The sequence below is a fragment of the Periophthalmus magnuspinnatus genome, chromosome 6 (genome assembly GCF_009829125.3).
Source record: "Periophthalmus magnuspinnatus isolate fPerMag1 chromosome 6, fPerMag1.2.pri, whole genome shotgun sequence".
Lineage (NCBI taxonomy): Eukaryota > Metazoa > Chordata > Actinopteri > Gobiiformes > Gobiidae > Periophthalmus > Periophthalmus magnuspinnatus.
Window position 1 is genome coordinate 5,431,742 of NC_047131.1, and position 19,298 is coordinate 5,451,039.

The 19,298-nt window shown below is 39.1% G+C and overlaps 1 protein-coding gene across 1 annotated transcript; it reads right to left on the minus strand.

Moving 5' to 3' along the window:
- Nucleotides 1-4,702: 4,702 nt before the first annotated feature.
- Nucleotides 4,703-12,190, minus strand: cln6b (CLN6 transmembrane ER protein b). The gene is made up of 7 exons (XM_033968287.1): nucleotides 12,071-12,190; nucleotides 11,585-11,683; nucleotides 11,198-11,386; nucleotides 10,480-10,535; nucleotides 8,969-9,091; nucleotides 6,065-6,193; nucleotides 4,703-4,847 (listed from the first exon to the last, which is right to left on the minus strand). The coding sequence occupies exons 1-7, from the start codon at nucleotides 12,188-12,190 to the stop codon at nucleotides 4,703-4,705; spliced, it is 861 nt and encodes a 286-aa protein (XP_033824178.1).
- Nucleotides 12,191-19,298: the final 7,108 nt, after the last annotated feature.

The following is a 19,298-nucleotide window of genomic DNA, read 5'->3' on the forward strand; positions in this document are numbered from 1 at the left end:
AAACTGTTACTCAAACATGTGTGAATGAAACAAAACACAGCTCCAGGTATGTAATATAGAGCATTTAAACACTTGAATTTACGTTTTATTGTGTTTTACCGAAATGACCAAGATAACTAGAAACTTCATTGCTCATATAGTCCAGGCACAGACATATGAACAAAAAAAATCATAATTAGCTGCTTCTCATTCTACCCATTAGACAGAGAAGCAGCTAATTATTATTTTTGCTCCTAAAGGTTCAGAAATCTCTTAAAATTAATATGGTGCAGTGTCGTTTTTAGTGTAAACTGTGAGGAAAAGACAAAATGATTACATGATTATACTACAATCTGACTCCATCCAGGGAAAAGTCGTTCATGATTCAGTACGACAGATCACACACTCCCCAGATGTGACTCCACTTTGTACTGCCCGATTCAGGAGAGGGAAGTCAGTGTTTCATTACATTGTACTTTTGGGAATGGTTTTCTCACATCTGTTCTTCTTCCACATGAATAATACATTTTAACAGAGCTGGCAAAGTACACGGTTACTCATTGTTGGAATAACGAGTGGCCTGGTAGGATACAGTGAGGGTGTTAGCATTTAATTACTGCATTCTTTAATTATCATGGGATACAGTGGCATTTTTCAATACATTTTTATATTACTTTGTTGGAAATGAGTCAGCAGTGTTGCCGACAGCTGTTGAACTGAATAATTGGCTGGACATATTTAAGAGCATTGGTAATTCAAACTATGTGACGGTGGAGACGGGACGCTCTCCGACACTATGGAAGTACTCTCCTGTGGGTTTATTTACACAACATGAATATTGAGCAGGGCAAGGCCAGGCTTCGGTGTCTTTCCCCAAGTGTTGCCAGAGGAGTTTGATTACAGCGTTGCATTTAAATCTGATTTGAAATAGAGCAAACATCATGGGAATAGCAACTCATAAAGTAAGAACAGTTACCATATTTTCTGGATCATAAGTCGCTCTGGAGTATAAGTCACACCAGCCAAAAAATGTATAATAATGAAGAAAAAAACATATATAAGTCGTATTAGACTACAAGTCGCATTTTTTGGGTAAATTTATTTTACAAAATCCGAGACCAAGGCAAGTTATAATAATAATAAAATGGAGAACAACAGGCTGAATAGCAGTACAGCACGCCAACGTAACACATTTATATATATTCAGCTACATGAAGCATAGATAGATGTGTCTGGTATGACTCAGATTTAGCAGAATACGATTTTTTTTAGGGGGCATTTTTGTTCAGTCTTTCTCAGTTGTCTTTTAAATTTCCGTAATGTTAAAATTTTAAGATGTCAATGGCGCAGGAGTAGTAGATACAATACAGACAATAACGAAGATCTGTAATGATATATTTAAATAATTTCACATATAAGTCGCTGTTGTAACGACTGACAGGGGAACCAAAGATACAGAACTCGGGGAATAGTTTAAAAGTGTTTATTTACAGCTTAGAAATGTGCAAATGAAGGCAGATTGATCAGAGAGGTGAGAGCAGGATCGTGGACAGCGGGGTCAGAGACGAGGTGAGCAGAACCGGTAGAGGTGAGCTGGGTTGGAGGGTGTGAGGTTCCTAACGGTTTTGGAAAGCTGGGTCGGAGACAGAGGAGCTGAGCGGGTCCACGGAATGGGATCTGATGAGGAGGAAAAACATCCAACTTAGAAAAGAGTGTCAAATGCAAAAACATGAGAATGAGCCAAGTAGAGCTGTACCACTGTGGACGATCTGGCGCTGAGTGTCAGGTTCTCAGTCCCTTCGTCCTCCCCGGGTGTAGCTTGATTGTGGATTAGTTGCAGGTGTGCACGGGAGCAGCCCAAGTTTCCGCCCAGCTCCAGGCTCTGACACAGAAGGGAGGGGGAAAACAGCACAAAACACGAGGCAGACTGGAATCTTGACAGTCGCACACGAAGACAAACTATGAAAAAAAAAGTGCGACTTATACTACGGAAAATATGGTACAAAACATGATACTGTGCTTTGGAGCCATAAATCAGCTCTTTGACTCCCACCGGGCTGAGCCACTCTGTTCAATTATACAAACTGTAACGTGATTTGCCATTAAGATTCTAAATAAAGATTCAGCTGACAGCGCACAGGATCCTGTACCCTGTTTCCCATGTGAGCAAACAGTCTTTCCCCAATGCACATATATACTGCATAGATTTTGTATAAGCAGCTCCTGAGGACAAAATAAGTCCACTGTGTACTGTCTGCATCGAATTATGAAGTGTTATGTTGCACTGTAAGCACACTAAATGGTGTTAGCTTGCCATCGCAGCACAACTCCTCACTGAAAAGCAATTATAAACTCATCGCGGTGAATAATTAGGAAGCTCAGAATGCATAAACCAAAAGGGGAATAACTTTGGATCACTGCAAACTATTTAAAATGGACTTTGTAAAAACTAAACTACAGGGTTAGCATGTTTTATAACCCTGTGGACACTGAATATTTTGTTGTTTACACGAAAAAACTACCTTCAACTTTCTCACTAGCTCAGCCACTGTGGTCTACTAAATACCATGTCCTATGCTAATGCTAACCCACTGTGTAAGCGGATTAAGATTTGCTGTACATGCATTTCATTTATTTATTTTATTTACTTTACACATACATATCTTTACATTGCAGCATATTCCGCTGGCTGTTATCTGTGCATGTGTGTGTCGTGATGTCATTCGGTCGGTGAGAAAAGGACCCAGCCCTGAGAGGTGCAGCTATTTTTGTCCATGTGACAGTATGCATGAGCGAGCTTTCTGTGGGATTTTCCTGCTGACGTGCGACATATATGATAATAATAAACCTGATTTAAAAAGCAGTGCATTAATCCTGTCAGTGCCACCTGCTGTTCACTGCCAGGAAACGTAGCTCAGGCCGAGGGGAGTCTGCGTTTGAGAGTCAATATCACAAACTGCATATACCAGCAGCCAGTAATGTATAGTCAGATCAATATAGAGCTCGGGATTGTGTCGTCACATTATCACAGTTTCCATGTTTTTTTAACCAATGCAGATTTTAAAAGTATACCCGATTTTTACCGTCTTAAAAACATGAAACTAGTTAATTTGAAACACTGGTCCAAAGTTATTCCTCAGTTACCTTTTGCATTCCGAGCAAATTCTCCACCACAATAAACGTTTTTCACAAGACCAGAGCAGAGTTTTGCCGTGACAGTAAAGGTAACCACAACTAGCATGCTAACGCCCACTTCTTGATTATCGGACAATAAAAGATGTCACAGTTAGATGCAGACACCACACAGCTGACATAGTTTGACCTCAAGAGCTTATACTATATACCGTATTTTCCGGACTATAAATCGCTCCGGAGTATAATTCCATAAGTCACACCCCTGGCCAAACTATGAAAAGAAAAAAAAGTGTGACTTGTAGATATATGCATGGAAAATGGGCCTTTAAGATGCTAAACATTAACTTGAATATGTCGAATGTACTGTGCTACTGGTTTAACAATCACAACTAAACCTGGATTTCCATTATCTGTAATATACCAAAGACAACTGGTTTTAGTCGTCAGATCTGGCAACCCAAAATGAGAAACTTTATAACTGGATAATTTAGATACGTTTGAGAACCAGAACACAAAAAGTAAACAAAAAGTGATGGTATTTTTTAGTTGCATGCACAAAGTGGTAAGTATGAAGTTTATCTAGTGTGAAGGATGCGGCTTATATAACGTAGAAAATACAAGCATTGGACAAATACACTTGGAACAGGTAAATAATGACTCATGTAATGTTCCTTTAAGAAATGTGAACAGTTGAGGCTGGAGAGAGAAAGGGCCTCGCTAAAACACAGATATGTCATTGTAATTCCACTGTGTTCTGTCTAATGCTAAAATAACAGTGCTTGGAGGTCTTTATGGGCTGTAAACAATTATTTAAAAAACGCTCAGGAAGTGTGTTTGCTGAGCGTTTCCGTCGAGGTAAAGGTTTTGCCAACGGATGGTCTTGCAGAAGAATAAATATTTAAAACTCCATGTCTAATTTCATGTGTGTGCGTGCATTAGAATAAATAATCCAAGAGAGTATACAGAAATGGAACAGAAGGTAGTGGTGGGGGCTTATGGAAACAGCGGTGGCTATGTTCATTTGCAAAATCTGATGAGGATCTGATTTCTGGACCTTTAAGATTATTCAAATGACATGTAAATCACAAAATCTGATGTGAGTTACCATGGAGACCATAATCGGAACGTAATGAAATGATTTAATGATTGTATAACCAGTGACACAAAACTAAAACTGTTGAATTTTAAGATATCGCAAATCTCTTTTATCTCAAATCCCACGTATTGAAGGTGTGTGGACTTTAAAAACACCCCGTGACATCAGCAGGTGAGACAGAGCATTTCAGGCTCATGAGAAGTGAACACACAATGTCAGGTTTACTTTATTGTCCTAAAAAATACTAAATGTATTTTGGTTTGGTTTGTTTTCATAGCACCCAGAGGAGATCCATCAAACACTAGAAGAACATGCAAAAAAGGGGTGACTCTCGCCTTAAATCAAGAAGGTTCCAGGTTCGAATCCCGGGCCTTTCTCTGAGAAGTTTGCATGTTTCTCTGGTTTTGATAAACAACATTAAAACAAGGTGACTATATTACATTATCTGAAGTGCTGGTCGTCCATGTGTGTCCATCGGAGTGATATTCTCTGTCAGAACATGAGTTTCTGAAAGTGGAGGCTGAAGACAGTTCTGGGCTGAGGGATGAACAGCAGACCTCTGTGTTTCCTCCTCAGAACCTCATCATGCCACCAACAGGACGACCAGGGAATAACAAGCAACAGGGCAATGGAGAAACTGTGGAGTATAAGATTATATTTTAAAGACATATTATCCTCATTGAAAACCCCAATATTTATTTACAAAAGCTTAATAACAGAAGGAGGGCCATTTATTTCTTGTTCAAAACTGCAGAACTGACTGGTCTCGCCCCTTCATAGTGTTTTTTTTTTGTTTTGTTTTTTTGTTTTTTTTTATAATAGCAAGCAGATTGTTTTAAGAGCTTTTATCTTATCTAGTAGCTACATGGCATTTTTAATCATTTGGATCATTTCAACCCTGGGATTGCCAATCTCTACTAAACAAAAGGTAAAAGATAAAAGCTGGTAACTTGACATCATGACATCACAAGGTGGAACAGAGCATTTTGAGCTTTGGAGACAATCCAGCATTACTCAAACATGTGGATGAACCAAAACACAACTCCAGGTGTGTTTTTGAGGAGGTAACAACACCCTAACATGGCTAAAATCTTGCAGTCAGTTTGCATAATTTGGGATCATTAACACTCAAATGAAGTTTGAAAACATTGAGTTCATTTGTATGAGAAAAGAGGACGCAGAGAAGAGGGTTGACCTAAGGAAAACAGCCTAAAACAAAATGAAACCTTTCTTGAGTTATTTCTTGTTTATGACTGGCATAAATCAGATTAAGAGCCAAATAATCATCCCATTGCTGTGTGTGTAAATCTATACCTTAAGAGTCATTCAAAATGTCAAGTTAATAATGAACGACTTGTTTACAGGGAAATGTCAGGAAATATACCCTAAACAACATCAATGAAAATGTTTTTAATGCTCCCAGAGGAATACACTTTTATTTGTTTTCTTCCTAATTAAATCTCTTGCTTCATAAGGCCATGCATCTGGATTAATGATCCTGAAGCAGCTTTCAAAACATTTTCCCCATTTGAATTTCATACAGTTTGTCATGGTACTCAATACTTTTTGCACAGTACTTTCTGTATTTGAATAAAGTATATGCATTGACTCCATACCGTCGAATAGAAAAACCAAGGTGAACGCTGATCTGGAAAAAGAATCTATTAAGATCAATAGTGTTGCTGGGACAGGCTTGTATAAATAGGGCTTCTGGGTAATTAGAGGTAATTGAACCGTGGTTCGCTGGAGAGGAGCAGGAGGAGGTGGAGGTGTGGGATGCTCCTGAATCTTAGTTAATCAAATTAACTCCATAACTTTATAATGGGCCTTTACAGAGATAAAATATTTTTTTACCTGAGGATCATGAAGAGGCCGTTGCCGTTAGTGACGAAGCCCCGCCTCCTCTGTTGCATCACTGTAGCAACCATGGCAAAACACGTGAAGAGGAAAAGGATGAAGGTCTGCCTCTCAGTCACCACAAACCTGCCACAGGGGTCAGGACAGGGGCAAAGTACAGATTAAAGATGTCGTACTCAGGATTTTTTGTAAATGAGTAAATGATGTGTTTTCAACTAATGCTGCGTTCAGACCGCAGTGTCAGGGGTGTCTGCTTTACGCGCAACGTCTATGAGGGACACAGTCATAGACGTCAGGCGCCAGAGTTAAAAAATCTGAATGGAATTGGCCACACGTTAACAAGTTTCGGGCGTCTGCTCTCAAATATACCATGTCCCTTTTTTTTTTTTATTTCTCATCAACTTGTCTGAGCTGAAAAGTCTCTTTGGCTGTGCCCTCAGGTTCACTTCAGTATCTAAAAAAGGCTGCTTTAAACCTGAAAATTGATGCAAAATGAGGTACTCCGGCAAATAGAGTCAATGTTTTGTATGTCATAGAAAACCAACCTGGGAAAAAGCTCATAGAAGTCAACTTTGCTTAAGCTTCTTTTAGTGTAGTTTTAAACAAAGACCACACTCTGGACTTTGTTAAGAGTCCTTATTAGTCCTGTCTCTGTGTAGTGTCTCATACATAATGCACATTCTCACACTGACTCAGTTACAAGTGAGTCCACAGATCACACCTGAGTGAAATTAGACCCTCCTCAGCCCCCGTACAGAGGACACTGCTCTACAGCACCTGTTTAATGCTGATGTGTGCTGCAGCAGTGACAGATGGTGTGTTTACATGTCAACGAAGGACACTGAAGAATGGACAGTATCACAGTGTTGTTTTATGGCAAAATTAGAATACTCAGTCAAACATCTATAATTAAAACAATCAAAAATCAGTGTATATAATCATATTCCTGAATCTTTTTTTTTTTTTTTTGGTTAATTCTACAGTTCATTCAAGGTTTGTGCCGTAGCCTATTTGAACCTCAGCCAAGATGTTTACAGGCACATTTTATCACATACAGCCTAAAGGGAGTATGGAAAAAGACTATTAAAAGGTGTACTATGTAACATTTCTGGTGGAAAGTGCTCTACCTGCTTGTTGTCATGGAGATGTTATTGCTTTGCCTAGAATGTTTTAAGACACTAAACCTTAAACTCACATCTCAAAAAAGAAAAGCAGATGACGCTACAGACCAAGTTACTGGTTAGATCAGCTCTTTAACGCACACTGGGGAACATTACAGGCAAAACATAACATCTCCATGGAGACAAGCAGGCCAATGAAGGGGCTGTAAACTTGAATCTTACATTTAGACCAATCATAGCCCTGCCCTTTAGAAACTGTGCCATATGAAGACTACACATGTTGCTATTTTATGTTTTCTGTCACATGTTTGTGGTGTTGTTTTAATATTTATTATGCCTCAAAATCAGCATTAGCGTCAGCATTGAGACTCACACATCTCTCTTTTGAAGCACAGTGGTTATGTAGTGTCGTCTGTGACATTCACCCGCTGCTCCCTGTCACTGCCTCATCTTTAAATATTCATTCATTTCAGCATGACTCTACAAAACCCTCATAGAGATCAAATTGGACAGGAAGTAGTGATGCTAACAGTGAGGTTGCCAGGCGCTGCTGTCCACAGAGCCAATTAGGCCTAAATACACCCCTATAGGCTATATACATCCAAGCAGGTGTTAGGTAAATACCCAGGGCTTTAAGATAATGCTAAAACAGATACAAACGTTGTGCGTTCTCTTGAGAGGTCTAATCACGTCAATGCACCAGCCCGGTTAAAAACGCTGCAGGTTTAACAAAGCCATGAATCAAAGCAACATGCAAATTTTGTCACCTGAGGCACGCTAACACGCTAATTAGCACGAGGAGCTACCGCAGCCGTCCTTATGTGACATGCGTTGTTAAAGACTAACGACCCACTGCTTTGTACATTAGATTTAATAACTTTGGATATTCACTGTGCCTCATATGTTTATATAATGACATTCATTAAGTCGTCAAGGTTATTGTAGTAGAACAGAGGTATATTTGTGTAATACATTCTGAAGTTATTTTCAGAGGTACTATGTGGACTACAGTATAGGCAAAACATAGGCAAAATATGACCTGCACTCTGCAAGTTTAGTCTGGATTAAAGCCACAGTATGTAACTTTATATCCAAACAATAGAAAACCATGTCTTTGCATTTTGCTTGTGTTTATTGCCCTAGAGCAGGCTTGCATCTCCACAAACCTGACTCTTGTTTCTCCTGGTAGTAGTGCCTCTACTTGCTCCATTTGTTTCCATGGAAATTTTGTTATGTAATATTCCACAGTTTGGCATTAAACATATTTATCTCCATGGAAAATGTTCTGATGCATAGTTTTAACTTTTCCATGGAATGAAGATGACGTGCCACCTCCAGAAAATGCCTACTGTACCTTTAAGTTCTGGTTTAATCCTTGTATATATCTGGTTAAGTCCTAGATTATACCTGATGTAGTTCTGGGCTCAACATAATAATAAAAATATGCTTTCTCCGTCAAATTACTTTCTCCATCTAATTACAAAGCGTTTTTATTGTGCACAAACCAGGAAGTAAGGCTGGTGTGCTGTTAGCATGCTAGTTGTTACAGTGATACAGTTGCAGTATTACAGTGATGGCCTCTGAGAGTTGTGAAAAGTACTTCTAAACTCATTGTGGTGAATAATTAGGACGTTAGGAATGCATTAAGTGAGGAATAACTTCAGACCAGTGCAAACTGTTTAAAATGATCTAATTCGTATTTTCTTGTTTTTTGTTTTTGTGTTTTTTATACAGTTGCAAGGTACAGCACTTTTATTGAAAAAAATGTGATTATTCTGACCAGATGTAGAGTGCGTTTGGCAGCATGAGGATCCAGGCAGCTCTGGGCATTTTCTGCTGTTGTTTTTTATGACAGAAACATCCACCAAAGTAAAGGAAAAGCACCAAGAAGTATGGGACAGACCTGCGAAAAGAGAAAGAAGAAACCTATAAATGCATATTTGCAAGTACTCCATATCTGCTCCACAGTTAAATACCATAAAATCAATACAATAGTGCAGCAATGGGTCAAAGTGGTTATGTTCAGTTTGTGTCCATCGCCTATTTTTATTGTCTGTGAACCAGGAAACACGCTTTTAGTAGGCTAGTTGTTGTAAGCAGGCTAGTTGTTGTTAGCAGGCTAGTTGCTGTTAACAGGCTAGTTGTTGTTAGCAGGCTAGTTATTGTTAGCAGGGTAAGTGTTGTTTGCAGGCTAATCGTTGTTTGCCGGCTAGTTGTTGTAAACAGGGTAAGTGTTGTTAGCAGGTACAAAACTCTATGGCCTTGGAAAAATGCTTCACTCATCTTAGTGAATACTTAAGGTTCTAGGAATGTATTAGGAAAGTGAAGAATACGTTTTGACCACAAACTGAAGATTGTTTCTGGATGGGAGCTGAAACGTCTTGATCGCAAACACAGTGTCCAGATGATTAGCACTGAAACGGCCTCTACACTGAAGCAGTCCTGGACAAACGAGGGATTACACCGTCTCACCATTAGGTAAAAATGTTCACTGAAGTACCAATAAGTATACGTAATATTATTGTTCTAGCTGGAATGTTCCACAATTCAGCATTAAACATATAGTTATTTCACAGGTGTTTGTATTGCTCAAAAATACTTTGAAAAACAGGCATTCTTACTGTGAGCAGGGTCGCCTCTTCAAAGATCTGACCTGTAACTTGAGCTGGTGCTGCTTGTCACCATGGAGATAGACAAGTTTAATACTGTACAGTGGAACATTCCAGACAAAGCAATAACATCTTGGAGAGAAGTACAAGTTTTCTTTCTGACTTTATGTGTATTTTTGTTGAAGTTTATGTTGGTAGAAAAAGGCTTGTCATTTCTGATTAACCTAAAAAGCTGATAATGAAGCAAATGTGATGTGTTTTGGCATTTTACCAGGAGTGTTTGAGTCTGCTGTCTGTCTCTGTGCTTCCTTATCACCAAAAACACACTCCAGTCCAGCCTCTCACAAAGACAAGCATCACTCTGATCCGCTCCAAACACAGAACTCAAATATAGAAGAGATTAAAATAGCTGCATTTATAGTTTTAGATTTATTTATACTGTTTGCTCCAGAATGATGGGAGCCAGCATCTGCAAACTTTACCATGCCACGTCACACGTCTATGCCATTTTACTGTGCAATTTTAGCTTTGAAGAATCAAGATAAGGAGTACATCGCTGTTGGATTGTGACAAGAGTATCTAAAGGAGTCCCACCCTGAGAACATGAAAACTCCCATAAAACCTGAGACTTGTTAGTGGGCTCGTAAAAGACTACCGATGCTGTGATGTCACGTCAACTCACCACATCACATGACCCACTGTGTCGTCATAGTAACCCAGAAGCTCGAAAATATCAACCTGCAGAGACAAAATATTATTTTAACGGTGCACAATGTAACTTTTCCACTTCCACACTACGGCAACTATTCACCTTATTCCAGAATGTGTTGTGGGCATCGCCATCATTATTTGGGTTGAATTATTTCGTATGGTGCTGCTGATCTTAACAGTAAATAATTTCTATAGGGACTACAGAGCCGTCTTAAAGCTTCCTAGAGAATCGGTGCAGTGTTGACTAGTTGTTGTACATAAACATTGAAGATTTGACACAAACCAATCTATTTTATATAATATTTTAGCGCTGAAACTTTTTCAAAATTCTCCATTGAAAGGAACGGGACTTTCGCTTAACCAGAAGTGCTACTACAAAGAAAGTGCCGTTTAGTGGCATTTATGGAAAAGTGGATTGGATAAGGGCAGAAAAAGGTCAATATTTGCATTTATTAATTTAAAGCTGCCATCTGTGTTTAGACTGGCTGATATACCAGTGTTGTATTCTCACATTTCACCACTAGATGCTATCTACATTACTGCTGTCCTGACAGAAGAAGACCAGAGAGCAGTCTGAGGTGAGTCTGAACAAAGACCAGGTGAGGAGAGGGGCCAGGTGACGAGAGCAACCAAAAATAATGAATTCAAATTGTTAAAAAATATAAAATAATAGTTCTTTCTTGACTGACCAGTCCTGGCGCTGTGAGGATTTTCATGACCCTGTTCTCTCTGACTGGCAGGTGCAGCTCATATCCCGCCTGGACCAATCGCAGCATCACCGAGTCCATCACCAGGTGAGCTGTGGTTCCCATGGCAACCGCAGTGATGCCCAGGTGAACCAGGAAGTCAGGTAACGTCCTCGGGCTGCGCTCAAGAAACTGGAAAATCACACAAGTTGACATTTTAGTAATATGTTGTTGCTTTTTTTGCAATTGTATAGCAAAATAAGCCATACACAAACAACAAATGAAAAATGAACAAGAGACAACAGTTTTTGGTCAAATAACTGGGAGAGTGAACGTTTTTGATAGATAAATATAGTGTGTTGTATAAGCAGTATGCAGTATAAGAAGTACCTTGAAGAGAATGAGCGGAGAGCTGCAGCAGTAGAGCAGGTGGAGGCACTCCGCTGGACCGGGCCGATTCAGAGGAAACCAACCAAAAGGAAACACCCACTGAAACATACAAATACAAGGGTAGCTTAGGTACTGAGATACTTTAGGGTAGTTTAGGTACTGCAGAAATGATCCTTTGCAATATGATTTTCTTGTGCATAGCGTTATAATTATCTCATTCAAACAATTCTTCTTGAGCATGATTTTTCATCTCAGTTTTCAGCTCTTTCTTTTTACTTTTAGCGAGCCAGGGCGTCCTAGTTAGACTAACCCAGACAGCAGAAGCCAAAACTGCAGAGTCTCGGCTTCACAAAGAATCCAGCTATTCATTTGTACTCCAAAGGGTCCAGACACAGCTTCAGATTGAATCGGAGACCATTTTATTCAGGCGTTTGAGTGAAAATAAGCCCTAATGATCAGGGATTAATGATCTGGTTAGTGCTTCACCCACTGGCCCAGAGCTGGTGCTGAGGAGCATGGGCCCTCTTTTTCACAGATGTCCGGATTGATTAGCGGAGCAAGTGCATTTGTGGCCCACACCGAGTTGATTAGAGGTGCAGTTACCATGACGATGGGCCGTGCCAGATCTAGTGTCCAGGACTGGAGCAGAAAGAGAGTCCAGAGATCGAGGTGGAACTGAGGCAGAACATCCACCTCTGAGACTACAGCCAGCCTCCCACCACCACCAACGCTGTGGAAACATCAAATCAGTCAAGTGTGTATGACAGGTTAAACTATATTATACATATTTTTCCCTAGTATCATTTCACTTCCTGGTTGGACACAAGGCTTCCTAAATGTTCGGTATTTCATTATGGGACTGGAGTTTAGGGCAATTTTTTTCCTGTTTTTTCAGCAAATGTTTATTTTTGACATAAATTATTTCAGGTTAAAGTTGGAGGTTTAGGAACAGTTAATTTGGTCAAGTTTAGGGCTTTGGGACATAGAACATCCCACCCAATAACGAAATGCTAAACCTGTAGGGAGTCCTATTTGGACACGGGAAGCACAAGCACTTTATGTACAAGTCTTTATTTGTTTGTATTGTTTGTTTTGCAATGTTGGGTTGTCCAGATGGCTTTAAGATGAAGATGGACCACAGATTGCAAACCAGAATGTGAGTGTCTATGTTGATACAGTCTTTTGTGTAATGGTAGTTTGGTTTCCCAATGTAATGCTCATTGTAGCCTTCTGTGCTACAGTAAATACACTGTGCTCTGTTTTGTGTCAGCATCCACCTTCATCTTAAAGCCACAAACCACTCCTTTGAACATGGTGAGGTTTAAAGTTTAAGCACGACAGGATCTTTAGAAACAGCTAACGAAATCTATTTCTGTGAAGTAAGAGAGTCCCTCTTTGAACAGAAACGGTGGAATTAGACGACAGTTGTTTACAGGGGTATACACACGCCTTTGAAATAGTGAGCGATTGAGCCAATCACAGGCTAATCAGGTACTTAATAGTGCTGAAGGTGAGTTAGCCAAATTACAACAAGGTCTTAACAACCCATAATTAGGCTACAGCTTGTAAACAAAGTCAGGGCAAGATCCTGCATGTGAATACTGTTGTGGGAATGTGGCCTATTTTATATGTGTTTGATATGATTTTGGATTATTTGCAGTTTATTTTAATTGTACAGAACTTTATTTATTTATTTATTTTTGCTTAAGCACAGACGACAGAGGTGGAGACAACCAGGGCAGACGGGTGGCCTCTCAATAGCCGCTCAGACTCATACTCCTCCCCTGTCAGTCTGTGAGTGGCAGTGTCAGAAGGACCAGAGGCTACAGGAGCAGGAGGAGCAGGAGGAGCAGGAGGAGCAGGAGGAACAGGAGGAGCCAGCAGAGCAGAGGAGTATCTGGAGCCTCAACCAGTTCCCTCTCCATTTGCCTGGTTTATGAGCATGTTTGCCTTTTCAGTTGGACTAAGTTTAACAGTAAAGTGTTTTATTGTGACTTTAACATTTTATTTGCAATATATTCACTATAAACTTGTATTCTCTTTTTTAAATTCACTGCTCGCCCCTTGGTTTTAACTTGTGGTTTTTAATTTGGCTCCTAGGCCCCAAGTCTAGGTGGTGTTACTGGTTTTTAAATTAGTTTTAACAAATTTTAGCCTTTTTAAAAGCCTGTCTCAGCCACAGTGTGCTAAAGGGTCAGTGAGAGCTATAGGAACTAATTAGCGAGTCACTACATGCTTCTGTTCGGGTAATTGGCTGCATGTTTTTATGGCTGAAACGGCACTAGGAGCAAACCATCATATTTAATGCATAACACTTATACAGCACATGTGAAGACACTCTCATTTTTTGTTCACCTTTAATTTAACCAGGAAGTCTCATTGAGATTCAGAATGTCTTTTACAATCAGCATTGTACAGAATCACGTTTTTTTTTTTTAAATCACAAAATATTACATTATAAAATCAGTTGCATCTTTTAAGAGACGTTTCTCAAACCCCACACGTCCTAATCCTGTCCATCCTGGTTTTCTTCAGCTCTTCCTACTCTCTTCTCCTTTCCATGCACACATTTCCTAGAGTTACTTGATCATAAATTATGTATTATTGACCCTGAAGGGAAGACTGGAAAAGTAATTCACAAAGTCAGAAAGTGTTGAGTCAGCTGTTATGAGCAGGGCCAAAATCAATAATAAACAGTGTCCAGCAGTGTGCCTCGATTTTATTTCTTGAAAGAACATTTGTTATACTGTCAATAAATAATAAAAGAAATTTTAAGTAATGTAATTAAATGTTGAAAATTGTATTCTTTTAAAAAAGACAGAACATTCATAATTGTAGTGTCATAAAAATAAAAAATAAAAAAGAGAGAGAGAAATATGTGGGTAAAAAAAACTTATATGACCTTAAATCATTGTAATTATTTTATTTGGATTTTTAAAAAGTGATAGAATTTGGAGTCAGTCACAGAGTTACGACACCTGTAGATCCTTGTTATTTTTAATATTTTAAATCACCATATTGTCTAAAAATTAAAGAAAAACTCCCGCACACTGTCTCACTCTTAATGCAATTTTATTCCATACAACGTTTCGGTCGTTCTGACCTTCTTCAGGTATGAAGAAGGTCAGAACGACCGAAACGTTGTATGGAATAAAATTCCATTTCGTTGTATGGAATAAAATTCCATTTCGGTCGTTCTGACCTTCTTCAGGTATGAAGAAGGTCAGAACGACCGAAACGTTGTATGGAATAAAATTGCATTAAGAGTGAGACAGTGTGCGGGAGTTTTTCTTTAATTTTTAGACAAGTGCTTCACCTCCTACACACCTGTCACCCAGTCGGGTGTGCGGAGTTTACACAGAAACGAAATCACCATATTGACCAAAAAGGTTGGAAAATGATGTGGATTAAAAAAAAACCTTGTCAAATCCTTCTTGTATCACTGATTAAGACAGAAAAATCGGAGAACAAAGAAAAGTACGTCACAGAGGCCTACGCCGGTGCCGATCGTAGCAAAGACGTCTTGAAGGAGAATAAAGATTACTCAAGCATGCATGAATCATCTGGAGTGGGTTGATGAGAAAGAGAACAATTGTGACATGATTAAAAGCTTGAAAAGTTGATTTTGGATAATAGTTTTGAATATATTTGAGTTCAACACATTCTGAGATTTCCCTCATCCCACCGGAGGAGCTGGAGGAAGTGTCTGGGGTGAGGAAAGTCTGGGAGTCCCTGCTTAGACTGCTGCCCCCACAACCTGGCCCTGGATAAGTGGAAGAAAATGGCTGGATGGACATTTTGAGCTAAATAAAACTAAATAAATAGGCTACAAACCGTACCCAAAATAAGTAAACATTCTGTATACATGTGTTTCTATATTTTCACTGATACATATTACTGCTGTTCTCTACTTAAGCTTTGTTTTTCATTTATTCATTCTCAGCTGTGACAAATGGCTGGAACTGCCGCACAACGATTCAGAGGGAAGTGAATGTTTCTGCGAAGCACTGCCAATAAAATAATAAAGTGTCTGCAAGCCACAGGATGATAATTACTCCTTTGTTTATAAATGACTTCCTGGTTCCTCTTCAGATTGAATTCTTACATTGTCCAGAGTTACAAGTGAACTGCAGTGTTTGAGGGCATTTAATATTAATAACACACTGCAAAGTATGAGTATCTACGTCACGGAAATCCAACATTTTCATTAATCCACACCAAAACTGTTAGTGCTCCTTTAAAGGGCCCATATTATGGTACTTTCTGATCTATGTTCTAATGTTGTTTCCTCATCACAAACAGACCTGGAGTTGTGTTTTATTGTTTCATTCACATGTTTAACACACAAACCCTGCATATTTAGGCTGAGTTCTTCTCTCAAACTGAAAACACTCTGTTCCACCTTGTGATGTCATCTTGTGTTAATACAGGAAGTGTTTTTAAACTCCACACACCTTCACTAGAATCATTTGGATTTCAGATTTGGAATTGCCAAACTCCACTGAACTTAAGCTAAAAGGAGCTGTTAACTTGAAAACTACCACTTCATGACATCACAAGTTGGAATTTTGAGCTTTGGAGATGTAGACATATAATAATAAAGTGTTACTCAAACATGTGTGAATGAAACAAAGGAGATAGCAGCGTTATAACACAGATTAACACTCACAAGGGTCAATTTTGTGTAATATAGGACCTTTAAGTATTTAAGTATTTTTAGATCGCTTTAGTCTGAAATTAGTCCTGTTTTAGTCCTGACTTCTTTAGTTTTCTTGTCTAATTTAATCCTGGTTTACTGCATATAGTTTGAGTTTCATCCTGGTTTAGTCCTTCATGCTTTTAGTCATTCTTTAGTCTGGTTTAATCTGGTTTTACCTTAGTCTTTATTGTGCATTTATTGAATTAGGCGTTTGTATTGCTAAGGACATACTTTGACAAACATGAATTATTACTGCGAGTGGTGTCACCTCTTCACAGATCTGACCAGTAACTTGGATGATTAATACATTAGAGAGATTTTAACCCTATGATGCGTGAAGGAACACAGCATCTCTTACTCCAGATAGACCCAGGACACGCTGGAGGGATTATGTCTCTGGGCTGGCCTGGAAACGCCTTGAGGTCTTACGGGAGGAGCTGGAGGAAGTGTCTGGGGTGGGGGAAGTCTGGGAGTCCCTGGTTAGACTGATGTGACCTGGCACCGGATAAGTGGAAGACAATGGATAGGTGGATGGATGGATGGATGGATGGATGGATAGTTAAGTCGTCCTCTTACTGTGTTAAATGCAGGACTTTACCATGAAATAACTTAATGAGAAATCTTGGGCCAGAGGATTATTCAAATGAACACAAACCTTGCCAAAAATGCAGCAGCATGCCTCTTTCTGTTTGAAGCTTGCATTTCTCCACACGATGTCAAAATTCTACCAGCGCAAACCGAAGCTCCGTCCAATCCTCTTCACCTTGTCACTGTCACTTTTGTCCTGATGCAGATTTCCTCAGGAGGAGCTGAAAGTCGCCAATGCCCCAAAGAAAGAAAAACGAGCCCACGCATGTATTTCCAGGCAGGAGAGAAAGTATGATCCTGGGGTTTATGTGTCAGCAGATAATCCCATAATCTGTCCAACCTGCCTATTTCACTAACATTAGCTTTAATCTGACTATGAACGCACGCTGAGGGCTTAGGCTCCAGCGGGGGTGAACAGACAGGCCTCCAATTGAGAATCATCAGGACCAAGGCAAATCAGGGCGAGAGGAGCAAAGGAGATATATCAGTGATGTGTCTTAAAATCATAAAAGTCAGAACTAGTTCATATTAAACAGGTAAAAGTGGGACAAACTTATTCCTTACTTTCTTAATGCATTTCTAGCATTGTAATCTTTCACTGTAATGAGTTTTTATAAGCACGTTTCACAGTTTTCAGAGGCCAGAGCAGAGTTTTGCTGTCAGATACTAATAATAAACTTTAGATGACATGGAATTTTTAGAACTTTGTTGATTTAAAGGTTCTCTCCATAATTTTCCTGTTTGAGGGTCTGCCACCATATCATCTCTATAGAAATGCTACTGCTTTCCCTGGAATGTTCCACAGTATGGCTGTAACTGATCTATTTTCGACAAGACTCCCTGATCTGTGGAGAGGTGAGGGTATTTTTGACTAATAAAAACAGATAGAAAAGTTTAATGCCATAGTCTAGAACAAATCAGGCAAAGCAAAAAACATCCCATGAGATAAGCAGGTGGCGGAAAGGTCTCACAGTGCAGCTCCAGGTGGGCACTACTGGGTCAAATGCGAATGACAATGAAATATCCATGCATATTTGTTTGTTTGGTCAGTGAAGTGTCTTGCCAAATGTGTTTTTCTTTTTCTTTACACAGGGACAGCCTAATGAGAGTACCAGACGCTCTTATTCATGAATAAAACACACAAAAATGCAAACAAAAGTAAAAGAAAGAAGTGCATAGGCCCATTTAAAACATTAAAAACAGCAGCAGGTGTGATTATAAATATTTATCACCACATTATTAAAGTGCATTAGTAGCTTCAATCTATCCAGTTTTGCTTGTCCTTGAAATGTTTTCTGTTTAGGGGAAGCAAAATAACTAAAATCTTTTCTCATTTCATTCAGTACGAGTGTGGCCAATTTTTAGACATAGACAATCATAAGTTGTATTAAATGTTGCCGTATCAAAGTTCAACAAACAAGTGAGATATTGAGGCCGTCTATTGCCGTGGTTCCTTATAAATAAAATGTCACTAAAACTGGGAGAAGGAATTGGACCAGACATTCTGCATAACACACCCACTTTAATACTGACATTGTTCCCATTTGAGGTAATTGTTAATTGTGATGTCAAAGGTCCTACATTTTCATCATTCTAAAACTCATGGATATGGATTTAAATGATTGAAACTATTGTTCAGAGTGTACTAGAGACAAGATGCTTTGATATGGAAATGTCATATATTGGTTTTGCGTGAGGTATTGTAACTGCATGAGATCAAGAGGCCAGGTTTAAATCAGTGTTACTTGAGATGTTAATTATAGAGATTGTAAAAGTATTCAACCACCATTTTCCACTTGGAATGAGGTAATCTTACAACATCTTTTCTCTCTAATTGAAACAAAAAATACACTATAACTTATTCAAGGAAAGTTGTCAGATTGCAGACAGCTGGAGAGTACTTTTTAAGCTTTTCCGCATATTTTAAATTCAGTATTTGGCTTTGTGCCGAGTCTGTCCTTGGCAACTGTTTTTATTTACTCAGCACTTACTAAAAATGTGTTGTTATGGGCAGCCATCCAGTCTCAATACTTACAGTTTTGGTACGGACAAAATTCATCTTCATAACAAATATGGCCGTCAGGTGAAGTGGATTCTGGTCAGTGGCAGGTTAACACCGTGTTCAGAATAGTTACAGAGGTAGTGGCTTAGTGGCAGAGTGTTCGCCCACAAATCAGATAGTTAGTGATTCATTTCAGTTGACATTTCATATTGTCATTAGCTCTTTACAAAACAGCGCATATCGTTCATATAGGGTCCTTGAGCAAGACACTTCACCAACCTTGCCTATAGTGTTCTTATAGCCTACACCATTGCTACAGTCTGCAGCATAGTGGCCCTTCTTATCAACCTGAAGATCCCTCTGGGCCCCTATTAACAAATGACACTCAAGAATATGAAAGTATTTCCTTTTAAATTGAAACACAA

Bases quoted from the DNA above. Each gene is read 5' to 3' on its own strand.
- cln6b (XM_033968287.1), bottom strand. From the start codon at position 12,190: ATGGTAACTGCACCTCTAATCAACTCGGTGTGGGCCACAAATGCACTT. The intron at 11,387-11,584 runs GTACTTCTTATA...GTGATTTTCCAG, and splicing joins CTCCGCTCATTCTCTTCAAG to TTTCTTGAGCGCAGCCCGAG. The intron at 9,092-10,479 runs GTGAGTTGACGT...CTCTTTTCGCAG, and splicing joins ACAGTGGGTCATGTGATGTG to GTCTGTCCCATACTTCTTGG.